The sequence below is a fragment of the Malania oleifera genome, chromosome 7, assembly GCF_029873635.1.
Source record: "Malania oleifera isolate guangnan ecotype guangnan chromosome 7, ASM2987363v1, whole genome shotgun sequence".
Lineage (NCBI taxonomy): Eukaryota > Viridiplantae > Streptophyta > Magnoliopsida > Santalales > Ximeniaceae > Malania > Malania oleifera.
Genome location: NC_080423.1, coordinates 106895729 through 106923480, shown reverse-complemented (window position 1 = coordinate 106923480; position 27752 = coordinate 106895729). Strand labels below are relative to the sequence as shown.

General features: G+C 32.7%; 1 protein-coding gene, 1 non-coding gene and 1 pseudogene across 4 annotated transcripts; all 3 read left to right on the top strand.

Annotated features, from left to right (window-relative positions):
• The first annotated feature begins 490 nt into the window (after positions 1–490).
• Positions 491–685, top strand: LOC131161216 (U2 spliceosomal RNA). The gene has a single exon (XR_009138367.1). It is a non-coding gene; the product is annotated as a U2 spliceosomal RNA (small nuclear RNA).
• A 6466-nt stretch (positions 686–7151) lies between these two features.
• LOC131161219 (U2 spliceosomal RNA) lies at positions 7152–7322 on the top strand (annotated as a pseudogene).
• An 8933-nt stretch (positions 7323–16255) lies between these two features.
• On the top strand, positions 16256–26018 carry LOC131159469 (argininosuccinate synthase, chloroplastic). Of its 3 annotated transcripts, XM_058114404.1 has the most exons (12): positions 16270–16388; positions 19319–19405; positions 19647–19789; positions 19898–19956; positions 20130–20211; positions 20872–21013; positions 21798–21846; positions 22024–22206; positions 23108–23182; positions 23267–23452; positions 25105–25193; positions 25335–26018. In XM_058114404.1, the coding sequence occupies exons 3-12, from the start codon at positions 19720–19722 to the stop codon at positions 25885–25887; spliced, it is 1488 nt and encodes a 495-aa protein (XP_057970387.1). In that variant the 5' UTR covers positions 16270–16388; positions 19319–19405; positions 19647–19719; the 3' UTR covers positions 25888–26018. The 3 variants fall into 3 exon arrangements, with proteins under 3 accessions (XP_057970386.1, XP_057970387.1, XP_057970385.1); XM_058114403.1 differs by lacking the exon at positions 19319–19405 and having other exon boundaries at positions 16256–16388; XM_058114402.1 differs by lacking the exon at positions 16270–16388 and having other exon boundaries at positions 19245–19405.
• The last annotated feature ends 1734 nt before the right edge of the window (positions 26019–27752 follow it).

Sequence of the window (27752 nt, the reverse complement as noted above, 5' to 3'; positions counted from 1 at the left end):
TTTTTATTTAATTGTACCTTGTAATGTATTATTTCAATTTTATTTTATATTATTCTTCTCAAAAGTTTATGTTTTATCAACTATATAGTTATATTAAAATAAATAAGTTATTTTATTTCAATAATAGAAAACATGGGTAATGTTTTTTTTTTTAATTGTATGTATTTTCCTCATAATTGGTGGAGCGGATTTGGATCTTTGTCGGGAGGTGAATCCCTTGGGACATTTTCATGTTTTATCAAGAAAAGTAATTATTTTTTTTTATATATATTTGATCTATGAACAAAATTTTAATTTTACTCATCATTAATATTTACCTTTTCTAATTTTTAGTCTTATTAAAATGAACTTTGTTTTTAACAATATTTAATAAAAAGAGAACTCTTAGTGAAGTGTTGAACCTCTTGTCTTATGTCCCACATCGGAAGCTCAATAGAGGAGTCAAAGTAGAGTTTACCCATAAAAAGGAAGTTGAAATAACTAATTAAGCATACCTTTCTCGGCCTTTTGGCTAAGATCAAGTGTAGTATCTGTTCTTATCAGTTTAATATCTGATACGTGGACCATTGGTTCACATGATATTAAATTAATTTTTTTAGGGGAAGGGCTCACCAAATAGCTTGCTATTAGGGTTCTTGCGCGTCGCATAGGTGTTGCATTGTAGTCTAGGCCTGGCGCACCCCATCAAAGCTAGTTCAATTTTTGGCTTATGGATTATGTTTGGTTTAAGTAAGTATTAGTCCTTGTAATAAGATTGAATAGAGTGAAAAAAGTTGAGGGTGTTTTAAAATAAAAACTATAAATTGAAAACTAACATCCTATTTAGCTTATATTTATAAAACTAAAATAAATTAAAATTTTGATGAAATAAGAGTTATGTATTTTCCTAATAATTGGAGCGGATTTGGATCTTTGCCGGGAGGTGAATCCTTAGGTTTTGTTTATAACTCAAAAAATATTAAAATATTAAGGTATCCATATTTTCATGTTTTATCAAGAAAAGGAAGAAAAAAAAATTTAAAGATACCAAATCAAATGAACAAATTTTTTATTTTACTCATCATTAATATTTAATTTTTCTAATTTTTAGTCTTATTAAAATGAACTTTGTTTTTAACAATATTTAATATAAATAGCAAAGACGGTGAAAAATGAGGTTGCTTCTTATTTTCTTTTCTTTTTCTTTTATAAAGTAAAATCTTTGATCCAAATGAATCGCTAATAAGACAAGGATGATAATATTGTTAGCACCGGAGGAGTCCATATGTGTGCTTGATACACATGTGTTAGCACCAACTTGACACAAAAGCTTAAGCTTGTTAGGTCTTAGACCATGTATATAAGTACCCATCAAATACTCACTTTTTCCAATGTAGGACAAACTTCACAAGTGGAATTCTCAACAATCTTCCCTTTTCTTGTGAGTTCCAATTGATCTCCCTTGAATGGAAACCATCTTCTCTCTCATGGGACAAATTCTCCAACAGTTTGCTCAAGTGTACTGTCTTACATATCTCAGATTGTATTCCAAATGGCGCCTCCAAACCAATCCTACCTCCCACGTCTTGAGTAATTTTTTAATTTATTTTAGTTTTGAAAATATTAACCAACTCCTCATTAGCTTTCATTTTTTAGTTTTATTTTTATTTTTTAGTTTTTTATTATAATTTTTTCTATAATATTTGAAGTAATACCACAAGGTACTTAGGAGGATAAATATTATTTGGTCTACCAAATGAGTAATTGTTGGAGAGTTGTTTTTGTTGACCCTATGGGTCATACCTTGTTTTGCTTGTGACAAATACTCAGGTATTTAATATCTGCCGAGTTCATGTGCAGGTATACAATTGGCAGGTCAAAATGATGACACAAGAAGTATAAGTTGATGACTTTGAAGATCTTATTTATGTTGTACTTAAATTCATTATTCATTATGGGTCTGTAATAGTAAATAGGATCTGTGTTTTAATAATTATATACATCACTTGCATGGTATGATAAGTAAGCTCAAAACGAAAAAGACCTAGAATGACCCTAGGACACTCATACATGCACATATATATATATATGGTTAAATGGAAAGGGTGATTAAGTAATTAAATAGAACTGAAATGCACTTAAGTTGCATGTTCGGTCGACCGTACTGCTCAAGTACACACTCTTTTATTTTTCATAATCATTTCCCATTTTAACTCATTACATATCTATGTATACATAAATTCACATTTATGTACTTTACATAATACATTAGATCACATAATTCTAATTCTCAACACATTCACAATTTCCATACTAAGCATACCTCCCTAACGACATCAGTAGGAATCTCACAACACAATTTCCATACTCAGTATACCTCCCCAATGGCATCAGTAGGAACTTCACACACACACAAACAGTCTCCATACTGAGCATACCTCCCCAACGACATCAGTGAGAACTTCACACACACACACACACACACACACACACACACACACACACACACACACACAGAGTCTCCATACTGAGCATACCTCCCTAACGGCATCAGTAGGAACTTCACATACACACACAGTCTCCATACTGAGCATACCTCCCCAACGACATCAGTAGAGACTTCACACACACACACACACACACAGTCTCCATACTAAGCATACCTTCCCAACGACATCAGTAGGAATTTCACACACAATTTCCATACTGAGTATACCTCCCCAACGATATCAGTAGGAACTTCACAACACAATTTCCATACTGAGCATACCTCCCCAACGACATCAGTAGGAAAGGAATACCACCCACCCGCAATTATTGTGCGACATCAGTAGAGACTTCACACACACACACACACACACACAGTCTCCATACTGAGCATACCTCCCCAACTACATCAGTAGGAATTTCACACACAATTTCCATACTGAGTATACCTCCCCAACGACATCAGTAGGAACTTCACAACACAATTTCCATACTGAGCATACCTCCCCAACGGCATCAGTAGGAACTTCATACACACAATCTTCATACTAAGCATACCTCCCCAATGACATCAGTAGGAAAGGAATACCACCCACCCACAATTATTGTGCGGTATTGACATATCATCAATCATATTTCAAAATATCTTAATTCAGTTCATTATAAATATTCTCATCATTTTCTGTACACTTTCATCATCTCATAATAATATATATCATATTTCACGTATTTCCACATTTTTCAAAATACTCGTATCAGTAATTTGTATAAACTCATTTCAATATTTTCTTAGAAAATACACATCATTATATTTCACATTTTTCAACACATGTCATGTGCCACACAATTTTCATCTAATACTCATAATATGTTAATTTCATAATGCAAAACATCACAATTTAATATTACTCAAATGTCACACAATTTATCTAATATTTATATCATAATAATTCCTACGCCTTTGGCACCCGAAACTCAACTTCTACAATTTACATTTTCCCCAGATTAATTAACTTATTTCTCCCAAAATAATACTCAACTTGTAACGACCCGAATTTAGAATGGTATTTAAATAATAAAGAGAGGGAAATGGAGACCAAAAACAGAAGGAGGTCGTCGACTTCGTCGACGAACGCTTTGCGTTCGTTGGGAGGAAAAATGGAAAAGGGGATCAGCAGGACTTCGTCGACGAATACAGGAGATTCATCGACGAAGGCTTAAGAGAATTTGTTGACGAACACAAGGGGCTCGTCGACGAGAAAATACCAAGAGGGGTTTTTGAGCCGACTGAATTTCATCGAGGAGGAGTGGATTTCGTCGACGAAATTTGTGAAGGACTCGTCGACGAATTCCGCTATCCTATAAATATGAAAAAATCCGTATTTAACTTCTTAATTAAGCTATTCTTCTTCTCTCTCTCTCTCTCTCTCTCTCTCCCTTTCGGTTCTTCCTCTTTCTTTCGTCGATTTCTGGCTAGATTCTCACCGGATCAACAATCCAAAGTTACCACGACGCTCCTAAGGAAGTTCTCTCTAAATCTGCCAGAGCGGATCGTTGGTGAAAGTTAGTTGGAAATCATCCTAGAGTTGAGGTAAGGCTTTTTAAGCCATATTTGGTCTTGCGCTAGTTATAAGAAATGTTGTACGCATGAAAATACTGAAATTTAATACTGGGGGTTTTTAGTTTCAGCGTATTGGTCAGGGAATCCCTCAGGTGTTAGACTTGAATACTTTTGGGTAAAAACTTTCTACTCAATATTCGGGTTTTTGACAGTTGAGGAAAGTATTATATGCTTAGAAATACTGAACTTTAATATTGGGAATTTCCATTTTCAGGGTGTTGAGTTGGGAACCCTGTGGGTGCAGGGAAGATTTTCTTAGGGGCTTTGCAGGAATCAGGTAAGGGGATAAACTAAGGTAGTTCTTTTGAAAATTGTATGTATATATTTATAGCACTCATTTTCAAAAAAATACATATGTTTATATATATGATTTATATTTGAGAAAATCTTGTTGAAAATATGATATGTTGAATACGTGGAAAACTTGTTTAGTGTGGCTTGAGTATAAAATGTATGAGAAATTGTTTTCTGAGAATGTGATTATGATACGGGTTTTTATGATGGAAAACCGGCGTACGAGCCTAGATATTTTTATATATATGCAATTTACCGACGTACGGGCTATGCTATGTGGATGAGATTTGCCAACGTACGGGCTGTGCTATATGATTTGCCGACGTACGGGCCGAGCTATGTGATTTGCCAGCGTACGGGCTGTGTTATGTGATTTACCGGCGTACTGGCCGTACTATGATAAAATGTGTAATACCGGCGTACGGGCCGATGATTTTCATGATATATGTATATGTGAAAAATAATATGAATGATTTGATAATTAATGATATGAGTTATCCATATATCACGATTTTAGTATATGTATATGATGTCAGAACCTGATTGGCTTGGTCTAGGTTAACACTTGCACGGTACCGTTGCTATGTGTCCATAATCCTCGTGATCATGATATCTGTGCCGCTGTACGAAGTGGTGTGAGATTGGATGGTCGATGTGGTTATTTTCAAGAAGTGTGATGTTATTGCCCCTGGTGTATGGACCAGTCCAGTCATGTGGGGGTAATACATGACAACAGCCGGCTAACCTACCAGGATGTTTTTATGTTATTATTATGATGATATAAGATGAGATATGCTTATGAAATGCAGTATGTTCTGTCATGTTTTGATATACATATGTTTTCCCAGATTTGATAAATAGTACTGAATATGATATGTATGGTATATGTAAAACACGGTATACTCATGTTGCCACACACTAGTATTAGTTTATTTTCCTTTACTGAGAGGTGTCTCACCCCTAAATTTTACAAACTTTTCAGGAGCCCCTGATAGGAGAGCGGGAAAAGCCCCGTTGATCTAGAGTGGCTTATCTGCCCTTTTTCGAAGGATAAGTTTTTGGTAGGGATAGTATGGTTTTGTGGGAATTGTTCCTAGATTTCATTTTTGGGATGTATATATGAAAGTACAGTGATTGTAGTAACTCTAGTACATTGTGATGTATGATATGATGGTATGAATATGATTGTACATTTTCTGCTGCGTAGGCTTTTGCTAGATGTTCTGATGCATCCCTGGTACCCACGGGTCCAAGTGGATTGTGACCTACTGAGCTGGATTGTGAGATAGGTGGTATCGATTTTATGATGATATTATTGTAAAAAAAAAAATGTGTGAAAATGAGCAGGTCGTGACACAACTAACCTTCCTTAGGCCCCATACACCCCAAATTAACATTTAAACTATTATTTAATACCCCCACTTAATTTCTTGAATTATGCCTGCGGGACTTAAAATTACACCTGCGGCGCTCACCCGAGTCCTAAATTTCAAAAATCCTACTTTAACTCCAGATGCTCAACATTTTAGCATTCTTAAATTAATCTTAATTAATTAAAAATAAACCCTTTAATAACTCCCATACCCCAAATTTGGGGTTTTGCCCACGACGACTCCACGAGAATTCCGTCCCACTAGACTTGTAGAGAATCATTCTTAGATTCTCGTGGTGATGTTCGTTCGTCAATCAGACTTATAATTTGTAAGAAATGAGGTAAAATGGGAGATTTGACTTACCCCAGGAGATACGTCTACGCTACTCCTACCACCGATTCGCTCCGGTAGAAATGACGGCAGCGGAGAATGAAGTTCAGCGGTATCTTTTGATTTTTGATTAGACAAGTATTCATTGGGAAAAATGAAGAGAGAGGGAGAGAGAATGAGGAGAGAGAAAGTGAGTAAAGTGGCGGGGGGGTTTGGCGCAGAGATGCCTCTGCATCTCCAACGTTTCCTGAAGCTTCACAAAGCTTCAGGAATGTTAATGTATAATAATAATAATAATAATAATAATAATAATAATAATAATAATAATAATAAATATTAATAATAATATATTTTATTAATAAAAATAAAAATAAATTTTAAAATTTTTTATAAATCTGGTTAATTAATTAATTAATTAATTAATTTTTTTTTTTTAGAATCACTCCACTAATCTTCTATATCCTTTTTTGAGGTTATTACAGAAGGCTAGGAGATTGTTTCTTAGAGAGAGAGAGAGTGAGGAAGGTTCGTGAATTATGCTGTAAAATGAAGAACAACCTATTTAAAGACAGAGTTTCGTCGACGAGACACGTGGATTTGTCGACGAGGAGCTATAAAGACTTCGTCGACGAGAAGATACCTTCGTCTATGAAATTCAAAGTTCCAACATATACTCTCTCGATATTCTTTCGTCGACGAGAAACTGAGTTCGCCGATGAGCTTTAGAAGGACACTTGTCGACGAAAACATGACATTTGTCGACGAGACCTGCTTTTCTTTTGAAAAATTCTTCCTTTTCCCCTTTTTATCCATTAATCCATTTCATTTATTATATTTCCTAATTTATTTCATTTATTATATTTCCTAATTATTAAATTTCAGTCCATTACAGCTTGGGAGTATAAAATTTGAATTTTGAATTTGAATTTGAGTGAATTTGATTAAATTTCAATACGGATTTCTACTATATCTTATTCAAATCCAATATAACTACAACTCTAAGATGTCTTCAAACAAGGAATAAGAGGAATTGCCTATAAAATGGAAGTTGAAAATCTTTTTCAGATATACCTTTTTTGGCATTTTAGCTAAGATCAAGAGTGTATCTGTTCTTATTAGTTTATTGTCTAATGCATAGACTACTTATTCACATAGACTACTTATCCCTGGTAGCTTGCTACTTGGCTCTCAAGTGTCCCCAAAGTGTTGCATTACAACTTAGGGTTGGTGCACCCTAGTTCAAAATGTTCATTATTAATATAGGACCAAGGCTAGGCCAACGATTTAGAGTATTATGAAAGGGTTTGAGAAGAAGCATGCAAGATGTTGATTCATATTTTATTGAATTTTGCTTTAATTGCCAATTATAAAGAGAAATTGGCCACAATATATCATTTTTATTTAAGATAAATGAAAATATATAATAATCGATGATGACATGAAGATAAGTATTTTTATTTAAAGTAAGATGAATCTTTTAACTCATACGAGTTAAAAGTTGAGTTTATACAAAAATATTATGAGAATAGTTAAAGAATTAGTTCGTGATCTTGTTAAAGAATTTTAGTATAGGATTTATAAGCAAATCAACTTGGGAATTAAACTAATTGATTCTTTAACTTGACAAATTGAGATGATCTAACTCAAATTTACATAGAGATCATTATAAATTAATTTTAACAACCTTGATTTGTGCATTGAGTAGCTTGAGAATAATTTAATCGATCAATAAATTAATAATTATAAGTTGCATTTGGAATTTTTTGCTTGAATTATAGAATTGACTCAATTCTTATTAAAGCAATTGCTTAAAAATTAGAGAGAAGATACAATTATGAAAATACCAAAATAAATTATTGCATGGTGTATAAGTTAATAATTTGTAATTTTATTTATAATTTTTCTATCAAAATTACAAATTTGACCCCTAATTTTCATTAAAATAATATTTAAAATTGATGAATGCTTAAAAAAAATAAAATACCAAAAATAAAAATAATTGCTAGGCAAATAAAGATCCGTTTGGTATCATTGTAAAAAATTAGAGAAATAGAAATTAGAAACAAAAACCAAAAACTAGAAACTAGTAGCATGTTTGGTTAATATTTACAAAACTAAAATAAATTAAAAAATAGTTAAAAAACATTCATTTTTGTCTTTAAATCAAATAATGTAGAGACCCGAATCTAGAAAATAAAGAAATAAATGAGAAAGAAGGAAAGGGAAAGTAAAAAGGGTTTTAGCAGGTTTCATCAATGAGGTCCATGTTCTTGTTGACAAAGTCCCAAAGTGGTTCGTCGCCGAAATTCAGATTTTCGTTGACGAAGAGATCCAGAATGTCCGAAAAATATCAGGCTTAAGGTTCATCGATGAGGTCTTTCTTTCGTTGATGAACGACCTTTAGTAGCTCGTCGATGAAGGCGCCATGCGTCGACGAATTTGATCGGGTCAAGGGGCTTATAAATAGAAATTTTTTTTGCTTCTTCATTAAGAAACATAATTTCTCTCTCATTCTCTCTCTCTCTCTCTCTCTCTCTCTCTCTCTCTCTCTAACCCACGACCACACACTCTCTCTCTACGATTTCTCGCCGCTCGTTGACAAATTCGACGATTGGAAGTTACTACGAAGATCTAGGGGAGATTCTCTACAAATTAGGGTAAGTAGGTTATTTTAAGGCTTTATGGTTGTTGTAGTCTATAGGGAAGCCTATGAAGTAATTAACGGTTGCTGATCTAGGGTTTGTATTGATTTATTTGGGAAAAATGTGATTTCAGGATTTTGAACTGCAAACACCGTAGGGGATGGAGTTTGGGATTTCTAGGGGGCTTTCTTGTAAGCCAGGTAAGGGGATTTGTTTTACATCAGCTACTTTTGAAATCTGAATTGGTTAAATTGTATTTTATGATTTCGGGAAATTAGGGTTTTGGGGGTATGGTCTCCATTTTTCATTAAGCTTATATATTCTTATTATATTAAAAGTTGGAGATGCTTGAAACCCTATTTTATGTAAATTGTAGTCTTACGAACTATTTATTATATTATAGTATATTTAATCAAATGAGTGTGAAATGAGATGGTAATTGTGAATGAACTGAACTTGTGAAATATTTGGTATGAAATGTGGGAACTGTAGTTCCAAATTGTTTTTAGGGATGTGGAAAATTAGATATCGGTTTAAGACCGAGGGTTGTGTATACCTGTTAATGCTAATAAATGAATGAGTTTGTGAAAAATACTAGAATTACTTAAATGTTTTATGGAATGGAAACATGTTACTGTACTTTCATTATAAATTGTATATATGATGTATGAACCACCTGAGGAATTTGTTACTGTGGAAGCACACTACCGTTGCTTGTGGGTGATACAGTGCAACCATGCCTTATTGGTAAGGGTGGGTATCTGAAAAGTCGATTGGTCACTGGCTCTGGTGTTTGATCCAGGGTGGGATATGACCAAAACAGACTTGTAACATTGAAGTGATTAGACTGGTGGGTCGCCAGAGATAGAACGGGTCTACGGACCGCACAACCTGTACCATGGGGGAAGTAAATGGTGTTTATGTGGTGTCCCTGGGTAGGGAGTGTAATAACCCCAAAGAGGGATATATAAGATTAGTGAAATGATTCCCAAAAATAAAAAAATAAAAAATAAATAAATAAATAAATTAATTAATCGGATTTAAAAAGAAAAAAAAGAAAAAAATAATTAAAATTTATTTTGTTTTTATTAATAAAATATATTATTATTATTATTATTATTAACATCTTGAATTTGAAGCTTCAGGATGAATTTTTTTTTTATTTCTTCTTCTTCCCTACGCAACAGCTCCCCCAGATTCTCTATATACTCTCTCTCTCTCCTCTCATTCTCTCTCCCTCTCTCCTCGATTTCGTGACGAATTTTCACCAGATCGAAAATCCGAAGATACCGCTGGACTCTATTCTCCATTGCCATCATTTCTATCGGAACAGATCGATGGTAGGAGCGGCGTAGGTGTATCCCCTGGGTTAAGCCAATTTTCCTTTTTTCTTTAATTTCTTGCAAATTATAAGCCCAATTGACAAACAGACACCACCATGAGAATCTAGGGATGATTCTCTATAAGTCTAGTAGGACAGAATTCTTATGGGGGTGTCGGGCCAAAACCCCAAATTTGGGGTACGGGGGTTATTAAGGGGTTTTTTAATTAATTAGCATTAATTTAAAAATACTAAAATACTGAGCATCTGGGGTTGAAGTAGGAATTCTAGAATTTAGGGCCCGAGTGAGCGCCACATGTGTAATTTTGGGACCTGCAGGTAAAATTTAGAAAATTAAGTGGGGGTGTTAAATAATAGTTTGAATATTAATTTGAGGTATATGGAGCTTAGGGAAGGCTAGATGAGTATTATTTTGGAGAAATAGATTAATTAATCTGGGGAAAATGCAAATTGCAAGAGTTGAATTTCGGGCGCCAAGGGTGTAGGATTTGTGATTCTAACGAGACTCTCAGTAAGTCAGGTAAGGGGAATAAATTATAATAGCCTTTTTATGAAAATTATGGATTGAGAAATATGTAAAAATGGCGTATGTTATTTTACCTGAAATTTATTATGATATAAATATCAGATGAAATTTGTGTGGCATATGATTTATATTGAGAAATATTTAAACTGAGTTAGATGATTTACCTTGTGAAATATGTGATACTGAAATGCGTTTTAATATGAGAATTGAGATATGAGAAAATGATGAAAGTGAAATGTGCAAGAAATGTATTCTCTGAGAAAATGAAGAAATGTGAAATATGAAAATGTGTTTTGAGAAATATTGAGTAATTTTGAAATAAGATATGTATATGATAGTATGAGATGAGATGAATTATGAACTGAGAAAATATCATTTAAATGATGAAATGTTTAAAGAATACTGATATTGAAATGTGAATATGTGAAATGAAAATATTACAATGTTAATTTTGTAATATGAAAATGAGAAATGTGGAAATACGTGAAATATGAATGATAAAATGTCAATACCACATAATGATTGCGGGTATGTGGTGGTAAACCTTGTTGGATGGTTATGATATTGAGCACGGTACCATTGCTAGTGGTGTTAGTACAACAACATGGACTCTTAGAGCGTGTGGCATGATAGTTGACTGTGCCATTGTGTAAAGTTGTTGGGCCTCCTGAGTCCGGATCAGGGTTATAGGCCGGTCAGTTGTACTACAGACGCAATATGTGATATGATATTTGATTTAACCAGATCAGCCAACTGTGATTAGATCCAGCCTTCGGGCCCCACAACCTTAACCATGGGGGGAAGCATGACGTGTATAGAAAGATCCTCAGGGTGGCCATGAATTACAGACGCGATGTTGGTATTTGATACCAAGGATACTCATGAGCTGAAAAGTAAAATGAAAATGGAAAGTGAAAGAATGATAAAATTGACTAAAATGAGAAATGAAAGAAAGAATGGAAATTGAAAAATAAAGAATGATAAAATTGAGAAATGGAACCGTGTGAGTTGATAATATACATATTCGAGGCGAAGTGAAACTCTCCACCTGAGAGTTTGTTGAGTAAGGTGAGTGCCCTGATAGGTATCGGATGTGGCCATACGTGATTGCATAACGTGTTAGGGCAGCGGGAAGTTACATGTATGGGTGGGTAATCTTCCCTATTATCAAGAACTTCACGATAAATATGTGTTGAAAATTATTGAATTTGAGAAATGATTTTAAAGCTTATAAAAACTTGTGTTGTATATCTATATGATTATGAGAATGTGTATATAAGTGTATTTTCTCAGATGAAACGATGATTTGAAAGTAAAGTACATTATAATTGTACTCATATGGCCACACACTGTAAATAATTTATTCCTTCTTACTGAAATGTGTCTCATCCAATTTATCTAAATTTTTCAGAGAACAGAGACCGACTGGGTGATAGAACTCCATGATAGTAGGGAGCTAGAACCCTGATATACAGGGTGAGTTTGGACTAGGGTTGTATTGTTCTTTTTGGGTATGAGATAGTATTGTGTATATGTGTATATTGATACTTTGGGTATTGTATTCTGACTGATATGTATATATTGTCTTCCACTGTTAGGTTATATAATAAAAGAACTTTTTACCCGGTACCCAATGCGGGCCGGGTCGTATGAATGGTAGTAGGATTATTGACGTGACCGATTTGGAAATGTTGTGGATGTCGAGTGATTATTTATTTATTGTTAAAAAAAAAAATTGTACGAAAATTAGGGTGTCACAGGGTGGAGTTCGATATGCATATACATGATTTAAAATAAAATGGGTAGAATTACAGTTTTGAGTACCGAGCCGAGGGATTTTACAATGTATGGGCCTGTATTGTGATGACCCAAAAATATATATATATATATATATATATATGATTAAAGTACAATAATAATAAAATAATAAAAATAGTTATTAAGTTAATATCAATATAGAAGTGTTTTCTGTAGGATCATTGATTCCATGTTTGATGCCTAAGAAAGACCTTGTCTTAGCGAGTGCTCAGAGACCATTGCGGCTCAGTCGCTCCCTGGAGGTCGGCCTGGTCAAAATGGAATTTCATAGGATAAACAGGATAGACACTGTTTGTACACGTAAATAAGTATATATACATAAAATAGTGTTTTGACAGACATAATTTGTAGAAATACATAATAAGATGATAATAATATAGGTATCATATGTGGGGCCCAAGAGACTATGTGGGGTCCACATGAGTCCCGGAGCCGCAAGACACTGTTTATATACATAAATAAATACACAAAATAATGTTTTGACTAATATAATTTGTAGAAATATATGATAAAATAATAATAATATAGGTATCCTATGCGGGGCCCACAAGACTGTGTGGGGCCCACATGAGTCCCGAAGTCGTATGGAGGTTTACACGAGTCTCAAAGTTATGTAGGATGCATAAAATCATATGAGAGTTATTCGAGTGACGTAGGATCCATTTGGGTCTCGAAGTTGTGTGGGGCCCACAAGACCATGTGGGGCCCACATGAGTTTTTAAAATTCAAATTTAATTCTTATTCAAAAAATAAAATAAAGAAATACTAAAAATAGTTTAAAAGTAATAACAATGATAATAATATTGATAATAATGATTAAGAAAAATAATAAAATAGTAAAATAATTAATTAACTAATTGATTAATTAGGTAAGTAATTAATTAAAAAAAAATTATTTAATGGGAATGGTGGCAAGCACTCCCACATGGTCTCCATCCCCATCCCATACTCAACCCATACCTTGCCCATCCCTTGCCCATTCTTTAATTTTTAAAAATTATAATTTCACCCATCTCCCTACACTTTTATAAATTTCATTCTTTCCCCAAAATTTTCCTATAAATAGGGAGCTCTCAACCTTCATTTTTCACAACAATTTTTCAAGGAAGAGAAGGATTAGTGAGTGAAAGAAATTGTGGTGGAGAGAGAATTTTTAACTAAATTCTCAATCACCCACTCTTTCCGATCTCATTTCTTAAAGATAGTTATTGTGTTCGTAGCACGCGGTAAAAGAATAAGGTAAGTAAATTTTGATTATGTTAGTTTCTTTTTATTTTAAATTCATACCCGAGTTTATTTTGTACGTAAATTTTAATTATGTTATTTAGTTCCACAAAATTTTCATAAGTTTATTTTTACGCATATTTAATTATACCAGTTCTATCTTTAATATACTTGCATCTATTTTTGGGTTAAAAAAAATGTTTCAATCCCTTCGGATAAATTTTCAGTATTTCTTTCTATTCAAAAATAAAATTATATATATTTTTTAACACAAAAATTGTGTGGCATGAGTTTATTTCTACGTTACATTTTTTATGTAAATATGAGTAAAGATGAGATTTTCACGATATTATTTTAAATTGCATAAATTATAATAAGATGATTTTCAAACCCCTTATGGCAACGAAAGTTCAAAGTTACAGATGCTCGGTACTGCAGCTTAAAGTTTATACGGATCAGAGTGCACCCACACTGTTTACAGAGTGGTTATTTATGTTAGTGGATTTCTCCTGAGTGCACACCTGGTTCCGGACCAGGACTTAATAAGGAAAATCTCACTTAAAGTTTGTTTACGACAAACAGGCCTAAGGGTGATTTTTATAATATATGTTTATACATATTTAATTACGTGTACAAAGTTACTGATGATTTGAAGGAAAAGTGTAAGTTTACGTGAAAAGGATCATTTTGGTACTTAAATGACGATCCAAGGAACACGTATAAGGAAAAGTATATGTATGTTTATCATTAAATATTTTTACAGTTTTAAAGTTAAAAGTTTAATTTAACAGTTATAGTATATGATTGTAAAAATTTACTGTTGAAATTGATGACAAAAGTTTTATGCAGAAATCTTTAAATTTATGTTTATTCTAAAAGCAGTCTTGAAATTATAGTATTAAATATTGTTTTACGAAATTCTTTAAAAGCTCATTTTAGCCACACACTAATAATAATCTTATTTACTTACTGAGCGTCGTCTCACCCCAATCATATTTTATTTCAGATAACTCTGAAGGACATGTCAGAAATCAGGCTTAGCAAGCATGCGGGTGGGGATTAGAAAAATAAAGATTTATTAGAAATATTAGTATGGTTTCAGATATTTATATTTGTGTAATTTTTCTTCTTTTGAAATAAATGATTGTAATATGGAATATTAGTGCTCTGGTTTAATAAAAATTGAGTTTATTTTGCTTCCGCTGTAAATGAGTAGTAAAAAGTTAATATCCCAGGCCCCTCGGGGTCGGGGTGTTACATGTATCCTACCCCAACCTCGGCTACACTATCTTTTGCAGGAAATATGTATATATATATATCCTATATTATAGGGTTGAGAATGTTTTAACTGCGTAACTCATTTCAGTTAAACTTACTATTATTTTCTGATGAAATAAACTCATGTAATCACATACTGATGTAATATGATCTACCTTACTAAGAAGTGTCTCACCCCAATATACAAATCTTGTTTCAGGTCCTGCAAGAAATTGGACCTAGCGTTCTAGTGGGTTCTGGAGCGTAGTGATTTGTGAGTCATTTTTGTAAGTACTCATGTAAGTACTGGACTATGGTTAGGTTATCTTTTTGGAGTTGTAATAGAAACATTATAAGTATTTATGTAATAGTATTGACTTAGAACTCTGGTATGGTATTTTGAAAATGAAACTTTTCCACTACTTTATTGTATGTTGTTTTTGGATAGGGCAACTGTGAACTCTTCGAAGTCGGACGCTCTTATTTATGGTATCAGAGAGAATTTTGTTTTATGTTATGTTTTCTAGTACTCCGGGCCCATGTGGTGGGCCGGGATGCTACAAATAATATCATAAAAATATGATTGAAATAATAAAATTGTAAAATAATACACATTAAAAAACACTATAATAAAAATAAAAATTATTATAATTATTTTACTTAATTGTTATACTTTCAAAAATTACTTTAAAATAAAAATTTTATTAGACATGACAATTGAAAAATATTAAAAATATTTTGTATTTGCCTTTATTATTATTTTGAAAAATTCATGAATATTTTTATTTCAGTTGTATTTAAATTCATAAGATTATTTAGTTTTAATTTTAATTTTAAAGTTTATAAAATGTATGATTCAATCCAAAAGAGTTATTTCTAAATATTAAAATTTCTAATAATAGGTTATCAAAATAACTAAAAATTATAAAATCTGATTTTTAGTTCTTTTGCAAATAGTCGAAAACTAACCACAGAAATAAAAAACCGGTAACATAAATAAATACATTTTTATAATATATTTTTTCACCGTGCGAAAAGAAAAATAGAATATATAAAATGACAATAGTACCAAACAGAACCTAAGCTAAGGATTATTATCTACCTAAATTACAGAATTTATTCACTATTTTTTTAAATACTTTTTACCAAAAAAAAAAGACAAAATATTGTCTTTGGCAAATTAGGCCCATAAGTAATTTTAATTAATAATTTGCAAGTGGCACCCTATTTTGTCTCCGCTACATTTGTGAATTCCAGCTGTTCCCACTAACAAAAAGCTAGTAGATTAGGGGCCAAAGTATAATATCTGAAAAATCAGTGGGGCTTTTTAATAATTTTCAAAAACTTAAAAGTAAAGTGTGAAAGCAAAATAAATTGAGAGCTCGTTGCAAACTTGCAGGCTGCAGCAGCTCTGCGCTCCGCCCGCGCTTCACTCTCTTCGGTTCGTGCAGAAACACGAAAAGCCCTAATTACTACTCGTAGAGTGGCCGTTCAGGTAAATTTTTCCCCAATTCATCTTCTTCATCTTGTTCTTGTTCTTAACTATTTCGTGATTAAATTCATACCTTTAATGGACATTGGAAGGTTTTCCCCTAATTCTTCTTCGACATGTCGTTCTTGTTCCTCTTGTTCTTGTGATTCATAGCTATTATCTTAGATTTATAATCAAATTCATAGCGTTCATGGAGATTGGACAGTTTGTGGACTCACCAATCATGAAAATGTTAACTCACGAAAATTTTCTTGAGAGAATAGTTGTATTCTTTTAGAATCGAAATGTTCGAGAGATACTTTCAATTTGTATTTGTGTACATTTGGATAGATATAATATTATAAGAATTGCTTTTATAGTTTTTATGTAAATGATGAAAAGTTTAAAAATAAGGTAATAGATTTGCAATTGTTTTGAAAACTGAAAATGAAAATTTCTTTTCATAATTGAAGTGATTCAAAAATAATGGTTGAATGGGAAGGAGGAAGAAATTGTCTTTCCGACTATTCAAAAATAACAAAATCTCTCACGAGCTATTGAATTTGAATTTATGAATTTGGATAAAATATAATATAAAAAGTATCGAAATTTATTTAAATCCATCCAAATTTAAATCTAAGGTTCAAAATTCTTACTCCTAAGCATAGCTTTGTAGAACATGAAACATGAAAACCATTGAAACAAGAAAACCATGAGGGTCGATTTTTCACAATATGGGGCCGTAGGCGAATGATTTAATCAGGGACCTTTAATATTTTCTTTTTCTTTCTTCGTTTTTCATACTCAGATTCATATTTTTTCGTTGACATAATTAAATTTCAAAATTAACACTAACTATAAATTGATAAATTATGTAAACAAATAAAAATAAATTTAATAAATCTATAGAAATAATAAATTGAAAAAATATAACTTGATTATTATTATTATTGCAAATCGATCGGTGAGCGAGACTTTAGAGATATGATATCGGATTCTTGTCGGATACAACGTTCTAACCTCAAAGCTTTCAAAATTTAAGAAAAAAAAAAAAAAATCAGAGTGAAAATAATAGAAAAATAATGCACAAACATTGAAATCAAAATTAAGGTAAATGAAAATTATAGAGAATGAGAGGTCTGAGATAATGAATACAAGAGCCGGAGTAAAAAATCATAGAGAGACCAAGAGATGAGAGTGAGAGAGTGTGAGAGATGGAAATATTTTTTTAGAAAAGCTAAGAGAAAGAGATGAGAGTAATAGATAGTTAGAAACATAATAAAGTTATTAGTTGGAAAGTCAACAAGACTTGAAAAAAAAAAAATTAAATTGTATTTATTTTACATTTTGTAATACAATTTCATTTATTTGTTAGTTGAAAAGTTAATGTATGCATAATAAATAATGTTAACATTATTTAATTAAAAAAAATTTGGGATCCTAAAAATATATTATTGTATTAAAAAAAAATTTGGGGGCCTCAAAATTTTTGAGACCCTAGGTGAACACTTTAGTCGCCTAATGATTAGGTCGGCCCTGAAAACCATTAGAGGACACATAGTTTGCACTATAAAAAATATTTACATAAAATAATATTTTTAAAAATTACATTTTCGAAAATGAGATGTCTATTAGGGGAATATTTTCAACGTTATAATATTTTCAAGAATATATATAGATTTTCATGTCAATATTCTTAAGAAGCATTTCAAGAAAGATGATCGTTAAAATACTTAACATGTGTGATCGATATAGGAAAGATATTTTTATTTTCAATACAACAACTTATTAAAAATAGGTATTTAATTAAATCAGTGTCATAAAATTTTGAAAATAATCATAAATTTTAAAAATTAAATACTTGAGTGATCAATTAGCTGAAAGAATTATTGACAATGTACCATTTATTTGTTTGAATATTAATTAATATGTAAAATTATTGCAATATGATAATATATTTTTATTTATTAATAATTTATTATTTTAAATATAATAATCGAGTGTAATAATACTATATTATAGGGATATTTTTGTAATATGCCAAAATAGAGAAAATAATTTAGTTCAAAAAGTAAGTTTCTTATAGGAATAAAATTCTTACAACTTAACTATGGAAAAAGGGAGAAGAGGGTATTTTACCATTTTTTAAAAATGTTGAAAAACCAAAGGTGGGTGTAAGATAACGTATTGATCACATTTAAAAAATTTTGAAAAATGCTGTAAATCGAATATTATATAAGAAAATAAAATTAAGAAAATAATTTACTATTTCATGCTTCGTTATTGAGAAAAAATAAAGTATATAGTAAATTTATAAATTCAAATGTAATTTTACATTTTGCTAACATTTATTTTTTTAAAGTTTTAATTATATTAAAATAATTATATTTTCATTCCAATTATCCCAAAATACTTGGACTAATGGGTGAGAGTTGGGAAAGCTCCTAGGGATCCTTAAAAATATATTTGTTTATTTTTTGTTTAATTTTATTCTTTCTTTATGGTCAGTTTGCATTTATGGTCCAAATCCTATTCTCAAAATCAGATAAGACTAATTGGAATCATTATCTCAACCAAAAGATGCAAATTAGTGGGTTTGTTTTTGTAAATTATATTTAAGTTCTTAAAATAATTAGGAATACTAATTTGAATGTTTGAGGAGAATAATTTATTTTAAAAAATAATTTTTTATCTTCTAATGCTAAATGCATGAATTTTGAATTTGATTTCGAATAAATTTTAATATAATTTTGTATTTAATCTTATTTAAATTAAATACAAACTTAATTTTTAAAAAATAAAAATTGACTTTTTAAAGATTTGCTTGTCAAAGGCAAGGTCCAAACCAAGACAAAATTTAGGACGAAAATACCCTTAAAAAGACCCCAAAAACCCCAGCATCTCCTCAACACTGAAAAACCTTTTCGCTCGTCTTCTTCATTTCCTCGCCATAGAAAACCCACACTAACACAGCAGCCGTCACACAAAGCTTCTGTGTGCTCGTACACTGCAACCGCCGCCGCAGCTGCTCTCTCTCGCAGGTGTGCTGCCCCATCTCCTACCTTTTCTTATTTCCATTTCTTTCAGGAATTTTTTGCGAAATGACATTCTTGCTGTGATTTCTGTCACATATTATACCATTTTGCTTCGATTTTCTGTGATCTCTTGTTCTTGTTCTTGTTCTTCTTCTTGTAAGTTTAATCACAATTGCTCACCGTTCCTAGTTGATCCATATCAAATAATTTCTAGAATAAATACCCATACAAATTAATTGTGTGCCAGGACCCAGTTCAAATCTGGTGATATCGCCAGCTTCATAATCACATATAAGGGAATCTCCATCTGTTGGACTTTGATGGCTCCATTGCACACCATTTCCACTTGTTCATCGACTACCAGTCTCGGTTTCTGCGGGTCCAAGCGAGGTAATTTCACCTAGTTTTGTCAAGAAAAGTTTTCACCAGGAACAGTTTTTTAGTAAGAACAGTATTACATGAGGAGCTCTTATAATGTGTCATTGATTTTGTGTACAGATGCTTTTGGTTGTCATGATAAGTTGTACTGTCCCAGGAAGGTGTCTTTGTTCCAAGAGGTTGTTCCTATGGCAATCCCTTTTAACCATTATATTTATTTATTTATTTAATTTTTTCATTCTCTTTGTGATATATTTGATGATGATGGGTTTGGTCTCCTGTTTTATAAATTTGTGGCTAAGTGTTCTTTATGTGCATGCTGATGGGGTTATTGTGATACTCTGTTCATTAGTTAGGAGCAAAGGCAAGTGAGCTTTGTGGGCATGGGATTATTTGTAACAGTGGAGATACTATTCGATCTCCTAAAAATCGAGGTAATACTCCGAGTGCTATTTCAGCACCCTAGTAATGGTTTGTTCTTTTTTGGTTTTGATTACAGTCTGCAGTCATTTTGCGCAATGCTGGTTATCATATGTATTTATTTACTCATTGATTGATTGATTCAATAGTAATCATCTTCTCTTCCATAGATCAACTTTGTCCTTTTCATTTCACACAGGGAGTTTCAACTTAGGAGTTTCACATTAATGGTTTTCTTTAGAAATGATTATCTTTCCATTTTTTTGCATTACTCAGCACATTCTACTTGGGTCTACTTCTCATCTTTCATCTTTTGGCCCTTATGTTCATTCAGCTGTCTTATTTTTACTGATCAAATTATTTTTGATGAAATTAATAGAGCCATAAGCATACTGTTTCCACTAAATTGATCTTCTGCATCTCCTCGAATTTTATGCATAACTACAGCTCAGGTTTACAGTGCATGAATTTTACATTTTTGATCTGTTTGTGCTGATTCTAAATGATCTTTGTTCTAATTTATTATGTCATGCAATCTAATTATCAGCTCATGTATTGGAGAAATAGCATTTTATGCTTGAGATGTCTTCAGACTGTCCACTTGGATTCAGATGTAATTTGAGTTTTATCTTCTGCGTCTTGTAACCATAATGATTTCTGCCCATCAAATGCAGCTATTCAAGCAGTTTTGGCCGGTGAAAAAGATACAGATATTTCTGGTGCTCCAAAGGGTAAAGGCCTCCGTGGTCAACTGAACAAAGTGGTTCTAGCCTACAGTGGTGGCTTAGACACCTCAGTTATTGTTCCATGGCTAAGGTAAATTTGTATTTTTAATTAATTATTTTTTTTGGTGCGGGTGTTTTACTTTTCCTTTTTATGAAAAAACATCCTAATAGAAAAATGGTATGATTATCCCAAACTATCGTCTTTGCCGCTTAATATCAGTGTTAATTATGAAAGAATTAGCAGGTGAGAATATGCTTGACAAGTCTACTGCCCCTTCTTTAAAAATTTAGCCAGGTTGAACTAATTTTAAACTTCTACTGGTATAGGAGCAATAAAAAATATGCTCTTGTGATTGAAATGTCACTTGTTGAACTGAGGCAGATGGAGATGTATATGAAATATCTTCTTTTTTAAAAAATGAAATAAAAAATTAATATGAAAATTCCCTTGAACATTTACCTGAATTCCAACACAAGGTTGCAGGACTTGTGTATGCGGCTGAAATACAAAACAATTCATAATTTCATACAATAAAATGAGAACCTAAAAAATGGAATACTGGTTATATTTTGGTTGTAATTAAAATTCTTGTACCACTTATTATATCAGTTGTTTTTTATTTTTTAGCTATTGGTTTAATTGCATCTACATTTTTTTTTTATTGGTTGGGGTGGGGTAGGTGCTTTTATTGTTACATTGTCATCTTTTTGGGCATTGCTAACAAATAAGAATGGCAACATGTCAGTATTTAGGGCATTTCCATTCTACTTTTATTTTATTTTATTTATGTGCTTCTTTTGATCTTGAAGGGGCTGAAGGATTTTATTTTATTTTATTTTTATTTCTTTGTTCATAATCATCTTGATCATTGCAGGGAGAATTATGGCTGTGATGTTGTATGCTTCACTGCTGATGTTGGTCAAGTATGTCATACATAGCAAATTCTACTTTCACATTGAATTCATTATTCATTACCCATATTGGTGCTGATGTTTGTTCAATGGAATAACACTTTTTCTTTTGTTATTCCTTTCTTCTTTTTCATGGATCCCTTTTTCTTTCGCTTCTGTGTTTGAGACAAAAATGTTAAATTTATACAGGGTCTGAAGGAAATGGATGGTCTGGCAGAGAAGGCCAAGGCAAGTGGGGCTTCCCAATTGGTTGTGAAGGATCTGAAGGAGGAATTTGTGCAAGATTACATATTTCCTTGCTTGCGAGCTGGTGCACTTTATGAAAGGAAGTACTTGCTGGGGACCTCAATGGCCCGTCCTGTTATTGCAAAGGTGCTGTCGTGCGAAGATTAATTTAGACTACAGATGGCACAAATGCTTCTGCTTATAATTATTGCTTCTTAATTTGATCTACGCCTCTTGATACAGCACTGACAACTGTTGGAAGGCATGACCTATTCCCTGATCATTTTCTGCACACCTGCTTACATGCATGCAAACGTTTCTGTAGAACTCTTCCACGTTAAGCCTCCTTTCTCCATTTCCAAAATGATCAATATTTGGTCATTGATTATTTGGAAGTGTTATCATTTTATGATCTGTTTCTGTTTCATGATTTTAAAAGTATTTGCCACACATAAAAAATGATATGGTCCGGGTTAAGAGGCATTGAATCCATAAAATTAGGGTGCGATGTGCTTTTAGAATTATTTTACTATTGCACCATGTTCAAGTAGTCACAGTTGCTAGTTTATTAATATAGATAATGAAGTCGTTGAGCTATTTAGATGAAGCATCGTCCTTAACTGGTTAGAGTTTTTTTTTTTCATGATTATATTCTTGCCTTCTTGATGAATTTTATCCTCGTGTGTGCCTGTATGATATGTGAACTTTTATACATTATGATGGTTGTGAAACTGTTAAGCTTGTTAAATTTTGATAAACTTTAGGAAAATGTTGCAGGGAAGTGAATTTTCGTTTTCGCTGAGCTGTTCCGACATGTTTTTTTGAGAGTGCAAACTCGAGGCTGCTCTTCCTAAATTTTTTAATTTCCAAAATTTAGGCTGACTCTATTGCCCGCAAAATTGACCTTATGTTTGATTTTTAACAGTTTTACATTTTTACTCACTGACATCTGATTTTAATGGTTTGTACTGTTGACGAGGAATTTAAAACTGTTGTGTATTCCTTTTGTCTTTAGATAATAAATAGAATTGTATTTTCATTATAATAGGCCATGGTTGATGTTGCTAAAGAAGTTGGAGCTGACGCCGTCGCACATGGATGCACAGGGAAGGGCAATGATCAGGCATGCTTCAGATTGATCTCTTGAAATCATAGCACTTCTTTTGTTTCAGTCTGAGAAATTATTATGACTAATTTACATTTCCAGGTCCGTTTTGAGCTCACTTTCTTTGCTTTAAATCCTGAACTGAATGTTGTGGCTCCTTGGAGGGAATGGGAAATCCAAGGTAGAGAAGATGCTATTGAATATGCTAAGAAACATAATGTTCCTGTTCCTGTGACAAAGAAATCTATCTACAGCAGAGATAGGAATTTATGGCACCTTAGCCATGAGGTAATTGTGCTTATTAGGGGGTTTTCCCCTTATTTCCTTTTTGCCATTAGTGTTACAATTTTTAATTAGCTTACTGAGGTCTGAGCATTGCATGCATGCGCACTGTTCCTCTGTGTAAGTTCTGAAAAATCTATCTCACTTATCAATATTGGTGTAAAGAACAATGCCCGGATTTGTTACATGATTTGCAAGCCATTTGCAAATGCCTGTATAATTTTCCCTATAGAGGTTTGCTGAATTAACTTGATGGTTTTTATTGCGATGCTATGCTTTTTTGCTTGCAGCTTGAACCTGGATAAGCATGCAAAACCTTTTAAATGAGCTAATGGCATCTCCTTTATTTTATTTTATTTTATTTTAAGTTTTCTGTAGTCTAGTTTGATGGGACTGTGTTTCATCTTTTTTTCATTTTCCTTTTGCTATGAATCTACCCTTGTTTTGCAATGGTTCAACGGTGCAATGATAAGTGCTAGTTAGTGGTGGACTGCATAAATAAATAAAAACTTCTGTGCCAAGTTCAATTTTCTAATAGGGCGGAGATGAAATAACTTAAATTTGAGTGGATCAAGTGAGGTTTTATACTAAAAATATTTTTGAAAATCCAAGGGGCTTGGATATATTTCTTTATAGTCAGGGAAATTGCCACCTTTGTCCTCTTTCATTGCCACTGGAGCTGGCCGCCTTTGGGATATTAAGCTTGAATTGTGCCACTCTTTAGGTTGAAGTATCCCCTTGATGTTTGGTGGAAGTAAGATTGTCAAAAACGTGTGGTCAAAACATGGATATGGTTAAATCATAATGTCACAGCCACATAAATAGAGCTTGCTGTAACACCTGTTAACTCTAATTTCTGTAGTAAAGAAAAGCCAGCCACCCTAATATTTTAATTTTATATTCAAGTTTCATGATTTTCATCATAATATTTTAATTGCATATGAATTGTTTGATACATTTAAATGAATATTTTTGTCATGTGTTTTTATTTTTATTTTATTTTTTATTATTTTGTGGCACTGCTGAAGAAAGCCCAGGTTATTTGTTTGAAATCATGGGGAGGTTAGTTTCTCTAAGAGCTGTATGAATTCAAAAATCCAATTTGATTCTTTCTTTTGGGGCAGTTGGATATTCCTTGACCCTAACTACACATTTGGTACATAGGAATGGAATTGGATAGGGCAGAGTGAAATTGAATTTGTCAATGGATCGTTTCATGTTCTCCATTTAAATTTTCATTCCGTTCCATTCCGTTCTGCAAACCAAACATGACGCTAGTGTTGTGAATCAATAATAAACCTAGGTTTGAATCTCTAACTTGTGTGTGTGTATATTTATGTATATATAAGAGAGAGAGATCCAGTATAAGCTGGGTGCCTATCCTCCCCATTCCATCTCACAAAACAATTAATCAATTTTATTTCTCCACGTGCCCAAAAAAAAAAGGGCCCGGGGGGGGGGGGGGGGGGGGGTTTAGGGCGATTACCCCAGCCAAAGTTTAATATAGTAGTATGATGTTTTAGTCGTATTTTTCTCTGTTTGATTATGGGTGGACAAGTACACACTTTTGAATCATTTATGAGGACCTAAACTAATAATTGGTTTTTCATTCATTCTCGTATTTCTTTTATCATTCTATTTTATATATGGCACTGAAGGGAGACATTTTGGAAGATCCAGCAAATGAGCCAAAGGAAGACATGTACATGATGTCTGTGAACCCAGAGGATGCACCAGATAAACCTGAGTAAGTTCTTCAATTTGCATTCCTCCTTTTGCAACAGAATCATTCTCCTAGTTTTTCTCCCCTTCCAGATAAAAAGTGATTCATTTCTTATTTCATTGCATTAAACTCCTTTCCCTTGCACTTGTTCCCGTCTGCATGCAGATATGTACAAATTGGGATTGTTTCGGGACTCCCTGTTTCAGTCAATGGGAAGAAACTTTCCCCAGCATCGCTCCTTTCTGAGCTCAATGAACTTGGCGGGAAGCATGGAATTGGCCGTATTGACATGGTTGAAAATAGGCTAGTTGGAATGAAGAGTCGTGGAGTCTATGAAACTCCTGGTGGAACCATACTCTTTGCTGCTGCTCGGGAGCTCGAATCTCTAACCCTTGATCGGGAAACAATTCAGGTCAAGGACTCCCTTGCCCTCAAGTATGCAGAGCTTGTGTACGCTGGCAGGTGGTTTGACCCTCTCCGGGAGTCCATGGATGCATTCATGGAGAAGATCACAGAGACCACCACCGGTTCAGTGACTCTCAAACTCTACAAGGGATCAGTCACTGTGGCTGGCCGGGAAAGCCCTTATAGCCTGTACAGGCAGGATATTTCATCATTTGAGAGTGGGCAGATCTATGATCAGGCTGATGCTGCTGGATTCATCAAGCTCTATGGTCTTCCCATGAGGGTCAGAGCCATGCTTGAGAAAGGTATCTGAGGGCTTTCCTGTTTGTTCTGTGTAACATTAAATTTAGCCCCTCATTGAATAAAATATCATTTGAGGGTGAATTGAAGTATTCTTGAGTTTGCACTTATTTATGGGAAGTCACCACTGAATTTTTGCTGCAAGGATATCGTATGCCCCTTTCCTCTTGAAACCCTAGTGTTGGCCACTTTCATTTATATGTTGCAATCACAATTAGTACCCATCCTTTGTACTGTTGGTACAGCTTATGTATGCTATTGAAAAAGATGTTTTTTTGGCCATCTTTTGGAGAAGCTGGATGTTAAAATAAAGGTATGGAAGAGTAAGGTGCTATCTTATGCTGTGGAACATCAATCCAAATGATTCTTTTAAAGCAAATCTCTTCATCTTTTGAGGAATTTCAATCTTCCTATAAAGTTCAATGGTCTCTCCTCTTCTCCTAATCAATAGAAGATGTTGCCTATGATTTATCAAGGTCTTGTCTAGGGAGTGGCTTGCTTATTGGAGATGTTCGAACACTGTCAGGACATGTTTGGGAGTTTGAATTCGAATTTTCAGTTAGGATTCGTGTCGGTCTTGAAATATACAGCCTAAAACCGTATAACAATTCTTTTATTTATATAAAAGATTTAAATTTAAGATTTGAAATTTCATGCTTCCTAACATGGTATTTGGTTCAATTGTTCATTCTCTTGCTTTCTTAGTGGTAGTGGCTGTTTTATCCTCTTGGTTTGCTTCTACCTGTTTGCCCTTATTGCATCACCTAGTTAAAAAAAAAAATGGAAAAAGACACTGACCTCTTCTAAGATTTGATGAAAAGATAAAGACCTTCCCTAAAGTCGAAAATTTTTATTGACCTCCCTTTATGGTTTTAAAAATATCTTAGATCTTTCCTTAGATTTGTCAAAAAAAATATAAATCTTCATTCAAAAGACACGTCTTTTTGTAAAATACAAGCGAAGGTTTATGTTTTTTGGCAAATCTCATAGGAAGTTCCTGCAATTGTTGAAACCTCAAGAGAAGTTCTTAAAAAAATATAAACCTAACGAAGGTTCCTATCTTTTGGCTAAATCTCAAGTGAGGTCAATGTATGTTATCTAAAATTTAAAAAAAAAAAAAAAAAAAAAAAACAGAGACAATACGTAGAAGGAGATTTGTCAAGTAATTAGAGTAAATAATAATGTTCTTATATTTTATTTTGTTTTGCTGGAGTGCATTCGTATAAAAGGAGATAGTCTATCTTTTTAGTTCATTTATATTTTCGTCTAACATTTGAATTAGATATCTTGAATATAAAAGTTTTATATTTTAACTATTAGAATATCTCGAGTTTCTTTAATCTTTCTTCGCTTAAAGAAAAAATATGAGAGAGAAGTCAAAAATTATTTTTATCCCTCGTCCTATTCTTTCATCACCTATTTTTCTTTCTTCTCTTCTTGATTTTCCTTACCCTTTTTCATGCACGATTTATTTATAAAAATTAATTGTATGATTATTATTCATGCAAATATAATGTTATAATAACATATAATATATATATATTATGGAATTTATCATTCGTCCAGACCTTAAATTTAATTTAAATAAGTTTAGACTACGATTTATAATAATCAATATTATGCTTTATACAAATTTATTTAATATAAAATTCCCAGCATTTTTGGATGGTCTTGAATTATAACATTTAGAAGAAAAAAAAATCTTATTCCAATTTATGGTGTTCATGTCATTCTATTTTTTAAATTATTTTCACATTTTCCCCACAAAGGCGCAAACACATCCCAGTCTGGAAGATTGAGTACACGTGTCTTTCATTAAGAGGTTGTACGTGGCGCTCCTTATTCCATGTCATTTCACGCAATACCTGAAAAAAAAAA

What these genes read in the sequence shown, in the direction of transcription:
- LOC131159469 (XM_058114403.1), top strand. Translation starts at nt 19,720, where the DNA reads ATGGCTCCATTGCACACCATTTCCACTTGTTCATCGACTACCAGTCTC. An exon ending in AGGTGTCTTTGTTCCAAGAG is followed by an intron (nt 19,957 to 20,129) that starts GTTGTTCCTATG and finishes TCTGTTCATTAG; the next exon opens with TTAGGAGCAAAGGCAAGTGA. An exon ending in CAGGGAAGGGCAATGATCAG is followed by an intron (nt 23,183 to 23,266) that starts GCATGCTTCAGA and finishes TTACATTTCCAG; the next exon opens with GTCCGTTTTGAGCTCACTTT.